Genomic DNA, 8,980 nt, shown 5'->3' with positions numbered 1-8,980 from the left:
ATCCGTTCTCCACCCTCCCCTAGGATATGATCTAACAACGAATTTGATTAGTTATACTTGTTGGCTTCGCTAATAAAGGGCAAAAAGTTCACTTCGGATAGTTTGTGGAGTTGTAATGTTATTTAATCGGCTTTTGAAGAAAGTCAGTGGTACATTCTATAGAGTATCTATGTATAATTATTTACAGTCCCTGCGCGAGATGTTTGGAGAAAAAGGAAATGGAGAGTGTAGTGAAGCCCACTCCCGCAGATCTTCATAACTTAAAGCTATCTAAGGAGTGGCAACTGACGTAGATGAGGCTTCATGAGTTCATGTTAACCACTTTATGGGTTAGCGCCTGAGAGGAACTAATTAAAAAATATATTTGATTGGTTCACTAATCATAACTTCCATCCCATTTAACGTTTCTAATTAAATATTCAAGTTTTGTTTCAATTATGTTATTGTAATTTGCAAAAAGACATCCGAAACCATAAAATTTGAAAACTTTTGTAAACGACATTACATATTCAAAAGAACGGCCGGCTAACGTGATTGGATGTATTTTTTATAAACCAAAAGCCACACTCCGCTTAAAAATAATAAAGCAACCGTAGCGAAGTTACTCTTCAAAATGCATAGCCTATTACAAGAGAAACTTTATTGTGATTCTGTGTTTAAACAAAGAGGGGTGTTTTCATAGACATTGTCGTGTATAGCTAGTTTTTAATCATACATGTTTAGTTTTAATCGTTCTTATATTATGTTGATCTACTTTTGTGTGTTTATTTTATTATGTAACTTGTGTCCATTTTTTATTAATTTTATTATGTTATGTGTATAATTTTAAGTGTAAATTGTTCACCAATAAATTGCATACCCTTTTCCCTTAATTACGAACAATATGTAATAGACTAAGCTTATTGGATGAATAAAACAATTTCTCACTCTGCACGTAACACCCACGCCTTGAGTAGGCGTGGCCTAAAGTACCCACGGTGGGGATCGCGCCGAGCGCGCCTATATATACGCGCCCACCCTGGGTGCTTGTCACTCACTCATCAATAGCCACAGAGGCACCAGCCTCCCAACACTCTCCAAGTTTTCTTAAACATACATATGTGTTTTTATTAAACTCCAACTACACTCCCGGTAATGGTGGTAGCGGTATCAAGAAGGTAATCTGCAGCAGCCAGCCAGCGCGTTCCAGCCGTCGTACGGGTTCCTGACTTCGGAATCTGCGAGCCCCACAGTAACTACGCTCGACATTATGGTCCTTCGTTTGCCGAATGAAGAAAGAAACAAGTACGCGCTGAATTTTAAGTAGAACTATACTTAATTCAGGAGAACAAAGAAATAAGAAAAACGAACGCGCTGAGCCCCCGAAGTTCGCTTCGGCTCAGACCCTATCTACCAACCTTTTCCGTAACCCACCATTACCGGCTTGCCGGTGGACCGTGCAGTGTCGTAGGTTCGCCTCCACTCACGTGTCCTGGCAACTTTAGTTGCATGTGTCACATGGTGATACCATCACACTGTTTTCGAACGCTCTAGGCCTTGCACTTTAGCCATTGCGGGAGATTCAGTGCACCGAGGGATCCACGCTTAGGGGCACTGACGCTGCGCTCGGTAGCGTCAGAGCATAGGCGTTAGGCAGGTAAATTTGTATATAGTTAGGGACCCCCCGCGTGTGTCAAGTGTTGTGTTGTGTTGTGTGCGTAAAAATCAAGAAAGAAGAAGATGTCGCAAGACGGAAGATCACTACGCTCACGCAAACGGGACCTGCCTGTCCCCACGCCTACGCCCTCGTCCGGCAATACTACGTCCGGCGCGACCAATACGTGGAGCAAAGGCACCAGTGGCGACCAGAAAACTAGTGATGAGAAAGAAAATGAGTCGGTACACTCAGACGAGCGTCATAACGATACAGTGGTAGTTCGCAGTCGGTCGAATACTTTAGTGCCACCCGTTGTTGCGCCGCCGCCGCGAGCGCCGTCTGTTCGCGAGTCAGTTAGGTCTGTTCGCGAATCGGTAAGTAGGGACCGCGATAGTGAATTAACCGTGCTGTTAGCAGAGCTCGAGGTTCGTAAAGCCGCTCTAGTCGTAGCCAAAGCAGAGTCCGATACTGCCAAGTTAATGCTGCAGATTGCCCAAGTTAAGGCGCAGTCTGACGGCGGCAGTGTCGAGTCCGAGGCCGAGGTACGAACTAGAAGTTGGGTAGAACGACAAGCGACGCTACAGCGCGAGATCGCGCGTAAAAACGTAAAAATCCCGCCGCCGAAAGAGACCGCGCCGCGCGCCGCGCCCGACCGGGCCAGCAAACCGCAACCGCGACTTTTAGAGGTACCACACGGTACCTACCCGCCAATGTATCACAAGCCGCCTGAGTTACCCCCGTTCGGCGGAGATATCACCGAATGGATATCGTTTAGAGCGGAGTTCGAGGACACGTCGCCCATGTTTAGTGCCGTCAATAATGTCAGTAGAATCAGACGCGCGCTTAAAGGCGAGGCCCGGACGGCCGTAAAATCAATCATGTACACTGTTCAGGATCCATACGAAATTATGGAAGCGCTAGAACGGCAATTTGGCGACCCCGAGGAAATTGTACTTACGGAGCTGCATAATATCAAACGCATGCCGCGTTTGTCGGAAGACAATGCTAATATCTCGTCGTTTGCCGCGCATATCGCGAACGCCGTCGCCACCGTAAAATCATTGCGTCAAGAAAAATATTTGCACGCGCCTGAACTAGTGAACAAAATAGTGGACAAATTAAATTTGATAGTGCGTTACGAATGGGCCAAATATAGGCAGACTAATTCGGAAACTCCCGGCTTAGCCGCTTTATCTGAGTTTCTCAACGATATTAGTACTGCAGCCAAACGCGTAAACCGCAGACCGGCTACTAGATCGCGAGCTGTAGTGAACACGGTATCTTTTGAACACGAACCTAGGCGGTCGAGCAACGCTCCCTCTAGATCTCGCGTCCCCGCGTTCTCCCGCGACTGTAGCACAGGCTCGGAGTCAGATTTCCACGAAGATTACCCACGCGAAACGGAGAGTAGATCGCGTAGTAAACATACTGTCGCACAAGTAAAACCGCGCGAAAATAACAATAAAAAAAAACCCGCGTCAACCGGAGCTAGACCCAAACAGCAGATATCGTCCGTCCCTGTCTCGCGCAGTACGTGCGCCATTTGTAAGAGCGGGAACGAGCACAAAGTCAGTGCGTGCTCAAAGTTTTTAGCCGCGACGATATCTGAGCGATGGGATCTGGTGAAGGGTGCTAGATTGTGCTACAGATGTTTGGACGTGAATCACCGTAGGCCGTTTAAGTGTAAATACGTCGCGTGCGGTGTAAATCAGTGCGAAGCCGGACACAGTAAGCTGTTACACGGACTGAACGCGGCCGCGCCCGCGAACGGTAACAGTACGCCGGCCGTATCTGTAAACAATATTAGACTCCCGCAAACGTATCTTAAAGTCATGCCCGTGGAGGTGTCGGGACCTTTAGGTACCGTACAAACCCTCGCGCTACTCGATGAAGGCGCGGCAATGACTTTAATGCTGCACGAGACAGCTGACAAAATCGCGCCTCGTGTACGCGGAGAGACGCTAGAAATTGAAGGAATAGGCGGCAAAGTCACAGACCCTGATTCGTATTCACTACAGGTCGCGATTAGGGGTTTTTGTAGCCGACATTTGGAGTTAATGGAGGTGCTCACGATAGGCGATATAGGTATAGGTTCGCAAGGCGTACCACGTGACTTAGTCGACAAGTGCGAACATTTGTCGAAAATCGCGGACGAGTTAAGTTACCCGACGTCAGTACCTACTATCGTGATAGGCCAAGATAACTGGCACCTCATCATTTCTCGGCAAGTCATAGACGGCCCGCCTAACCTTCCCGTCGCGAGTCTAACTAGATTAGGATGGGTCCTACACGGCCCAGACCGAACGCGTCGCGCCGCGGTAAATTTTGTAGGGCACGCACGGCCCAAAACCGCGGACGACGAAGCTCTAGAGCTTATGAAACAGCATTTCGACATAGAATCGTTAGGCGTTTCGCAAAAGTTGCCTCGGGCCGATCCCGACCAACGCGCGCTAGACTTATTAAAAGCCACGTGTGATAAGATACCGGGGGAGAATCGGTATCGAGCGGGCTTATTATGGCGAACTGACGACGAAAAACTCCCCGATAACCGAGCGCAAGCGTTAAAGCGGCTATTCAGTCTAGAACGTAAACTAGACCGCGACGTAAAGTTGAAAGCCGAATATACGAAACACATGAACAACTTGCTCGATAAAGGTTACGCGGAGAAAATGAACTCGCCCCCGCCCCCCGACTCACCCCGGACGTGGTACCTAGCTCATTTCCCCACATTTCACCCACAGCGCGGTAAAATGCGGTTAGTTTGGGACGCGGCTGCTACAGCATACGGACGTTCGCTCAACAGCGCGCTGTTAGCCGGCCCCGATCTGTTAGAGTCACTTTTTGGCGTATTAGTGCGGTTCCGCGAAGGTAAAATCGCGGTAATAGCCGACGTCAAAGAGATGTTTTTACAGATCGAAATAGTAGAGCGAGATCGGGACGCGTTACGTTTCGTTTGGAGGGGGGAAGACCGTACATCTCCTCCACAAGAGTACAGAATGAAGCGGCTTATATTTGGATCGGCAGCGTCGCCGACAACCGCGTTATATGTCAAAAACGAAAACGCAAAAACGCATAGTACTGAGTTTCCGATCGCAGCTGAAAAAACAATTAAAAATACGTACATGGACGACATGTTGATCGCCCTCGACACGTCAGAGGAGCACGCCAGACGCGTAGTAAACGATATTTACGAGCTAAACATGCGCGCGTCCTTCGAACTCCGCGGGTTCGCTTCAAACCACCCTGCGGTAATTTCTGACGTAGTTAATAGCAAAGAGGAAACGTCTTTGTTAGGCGCGAGCGAGAGCGAACGTACCTTAGGTTTGAAATGGAATCACAAGCGTGACACCTTAGGTTTCAACGTGAACTTTCGTAATACGCCCGAAGACGTACTTAACGGTCAGAAATTGCCAACGAAGCGACAGGTAACGAGCAGCGCGATGTCAATATTCGATCCGATCGGTTACGTAAGCCCCATATCCGTCTTAGGCAAGGCGTTAATGCAGGAAATATGGAGGACAGGAATCGGTTGGGACTCGCCTATACCCGTCTCACTCGCACCCGCCTGGCGATCGTTCATCGATAACGTACAACAATTACGAGACTTAGAGATTCCGCGACACGTGCCCGCATTTAATAGGGAGGCATATATGCATGTTTTTTGCGACGCGAGCGAAAAAATATATGCCGCGGCCGTGTATTTAGTTAGCGTCAACCCCGAGGGGACTCGAACTTCCGCGTTAGTAGCCGCTAAGGCCCGCGTTTCGCCTCTCCGGGTAGTTAGCATTCCGAGGATGGAATTGCAGAGCTGCGTACTAGCTACTAGATTAGCGGAAACCATAGTCAAGGAGTCAGATTACGTAATAAAGGACAAGTATTTTTGGTCTGACTCCAAAACGGCGCTCACGTGGATACGTTCGGACCCACGTAGGTATAAAACATTCGTAGCACATAGGTTAGCAGAAATCGAGAACACTACCACCCCCGCCAACTGGCGCTGGGTGCCTAGTGCAGCTAACGTGGCTGACGACGCGACTCGCGGTATACCTGCGCAATTCGGAGTGAACCACCGGTGGTTCATAGGGCCCGATTTTATACGTAAACCCGAAGAGCATTGGCCGACCGAAAAAGCGCCAACGCCCGTCGCCGATACGGGCGAAGAACGCGTTAGCAAACTCGTATGCTCAGTAGGCGTCGCGAAAAATAAGTTTGAGTACCTGCCGGAGGTAAGTAGGTTCTCAAAGTTCGTACGACTAGTTCGCGCCACCGCTAGGGTTCTGGTTGCCGCCGAGGTATTTAAAGCCTCACTGCTATCTAAGAAAACAGATACAGAAGTGAATAAGGGGCATTTAAATTTAGCAGAGATATTGCTAATTCGCCGGAGTCAACATGCTGCCTTTCCAGAGGAGATTAAGCTATTGGAAACTGGGCGGCCTCTACCGAAGAAGTCTCCGCTGCATAAGATAGCAATACAACTTGATAAGAACGGAGTCATAGTGCTAAACGCTAGAATTGACAAAGACGTGCACATACCCGTTCTACACGCAAAAGAAAACTTCGTCAAGCTGCTAATACATCATTTTCATGCGCTCTTCGACCACGGCAACCACGCAACCGTCATCAACGAGTTGAAGCAGAGATATTTTATTATCGGGCTGCGCGGTAATATTCGCTATATAGCGAACAAGTGCCAATGGTGTCGGACCTATAAAGGAACCACACTCAAGGTTCCTGTAGGCGACCTCCCGCCAGAGAGGCTCCAGGCGAATCAACCGCCATTTACCGCTGCAGCCGTAGACCTTTTTGGCCCTATGCAAATCACAATAGGCCGCCGCCGCGAAAAGAGATGGGGTGTACTATACACATGCCTCACGACACGCGCTGTGCACTTAGAGCTTGCCGCCTCACTTTCGGCATCCTCTATGATACTTTCCTTGCGCAGAATGATAGCGCGACGCGGCACGCCTACAGTTCTTTACTCTGACAACGCCACCAACTTTTACGGCGCAGAGCGAGAACTGGCAGAGGCCAAGAAGACGCTGCCCGACACTTTAAAGCCATTTTTGATCGAGCGAGCCATAACCTGGAAAAAGATACCGCCCGGCAACCCTTCCGCCGGCGGTGCATGGGAACGGCTCGTAGGCAGCGTGAAAAGGTCACTAAAGGTAACACTCAAAGAGAGAGCACCTCACGAAGAAGTTCTGCATACATTACTGCTGGAAGCCGAGCACATAGTCAACTCTCGACCGTTGACACCAGTGAATCCAGACCTAGACAGCGAAGCTCTGACGCCGAACCATTTTCTCATCGGGCGATCGAGCTCAATGTCACCACTGGGCGTCTTCACAGACGCGACTATGTCACTCTCGTCATGGAAGACAGCGCAGACCTTAGCCGACCATTTTTGGAGGCGCTGGCAGCGAGAATACCGACCCAGCCTCCTCCCTCGGCCCGGTGCTCATCAGAACGTGAAGAAACTACATGTAGGCGACGTAGTCATCGTAGCGGACAGCTCCATGCCACGAGGAACATGGCCTAGAGGCGTAATCGCACAACTCTTTCCCGGCCCTGATGGCCACGTAAGAGTAGCCATTGTTCGCACCCGCGCAGGTGACGTCCGCCGCCCAGTTTCCCGGCTTATACCTATATACTCCTCGCAATCAGACGGTGTTGACACACGTGGGGGAGATTGTCGTGTATAGCTAGTTTTTAATCATACATGTTTAGTTTTAATCGTTCTTATATTATGTTGATCTACTTTTGTGTGTTTATTTTATTATGTAACTTGTGTCCATTTTTTATTAATTTTATTATGTTATGTGTATAATTTTAAGTGTAAATTGTTCACCAATAAATTGCATACCCTTTTCCCTTAATTACGAACAATATGTAATAGACTAAGCTTATTGGATGAATAAAACAATTTCTCACTCTGCACGTAACACCCACGCCTTGAGTAGGCGTGGCCTAAAGTACCCACGGTGGGGATCGCGCCGAGCGCGCCTATATATACGCGCCCACCCTGGGTGCTTGTCACTCACTCATCAATAGCCACAGAGGCACCAGCCTCCCAACACTCTCCAAGTTTTCTTAAACATACATATGTGTTTTTATTAAACTCCAACTACACTCCCGGTAATGGTGGTAGCGGTATCAAGAAGGTAATCTGCAGCAGCCAGCCAGCGCGTTCCAGCCGTCGTACGGGTTCCTGACTTCGGAATCTGCGAGCCCCACAGTAACTACGCTCGACAGACATATACTTTAGAAGACCACGAAGCAGAAATATGTCCTGGGAGAATTATGGGGAGGAGGACTTATACAATCACATTAGTATTCAGTAAACACGAGCTGGAGAAGATTGTTCTTATTCCTATTCTGCAAAAATAAGATAAAATATTGAAGAAATAGGAATATGAATATGAGCAGAAGTTAAAAGAGACAGGGTGAAAATACTATCGGATAGGTAACCTTCAGCGCCACGTGTAAGGAAATTTACTAAAATTGATACAATAAGAAATAGTACCGTAAAATGGGGTGAGTTGGGTGAAATATGACTTTCAAACCACGATAAAATTTTATTTTTACATGTGAAAACTGAATGGTGTATATAATAAGTGGTTCGGACGTTTGTATTTTATTTTGGGTAGTTCCATTTCATAACTTTGACGATAAAGAGGAAAACCCACCTCACCCCGTAGTGCCTCGTATTTGGGGTGAGAGGGTTTTTCATACAAAGGTGATTTTGGAAGATTGTTGGATCGATTTTTTTTTATTATGAATATTACTATAGCTCCATTTTAAATTGGAATACATTATTTTTGTAGCAGTAGCCTTAAAAACCCACCTCACCCCCTCTCAATCCTTCTCTCCCCATTCATAACCCATAGCTCCCCGCGAAACCTACTCACCCCGTTTTACGGTAATTTGATTTTAAAATATTTCAGCCGATTATATAAATATATAAAATAGGTCACTCGTGTTATTTAATTGGAAATCGCTAGCATGTTTTGCTTCATAATTTATAACGTGAACCATCATAAATTTAATACTTATGTCTGAGTCTCATAGAAGTTTTGTTATTAAAATGCTAGCCTATCATTAATATTTTACATGGCAAGATACAAATGGATGGACAAATTACGACGTCTATAAAATATGTGTCTTTGGCAGTTTTTGTACCGCCCCATAATGAATTTCAGGCTAGACATTATTTTCTTACATTTGGCGAAAAACCTGATACTCCTTAAACTATTGGAATAAAGGTCATTTTCAAGTAAACTTGATTTTTCAGATGTTTGATGGTGTTAAAAAATGTACTGAATATTCAATACAATGTAGGAATAT

General features: G+C 47.0%; 1 protein-coding gene across 1 annotated transcript; it reads left to right on the top strand.

Annotated features, from left to right (window-relative positions):
- The first annotated feature begins 1,719 nt into the window (after positions 1-1,719).
- Positions 1,720-7,338, top strand: LOC134794566 (uncharacterized). The gene has a single exon (XM_063766375.1). It carries the CDS (start codon positions 1,720-1,722, stop codon positions 7,336-7,338), a length of 5,619 nt encoding a protein of 1,872 aa, XP_063622445.1.
- Positions 7,339-8,980: the final 1,642 nt, after the last annotated feature.

Source organism: Cydia splendana, chromosome 10 (assembly GCF_910591565.1).
Source record: "Cydia splendana chromosome 10, ilCydSple1.2, whole genome shotgun sequence".
Lineage (NCBI taxonomy): Eukaryota > Metazoa > Arthropoda > Insecta > Lepidoptera > Tortricidae > Cydia > Cydia splendana.
The sequence above is the reverse complement of the archived record's forward strand: the minus strand, read 5'-3'. Positions and strand labels throughout refer to the sequence as shown.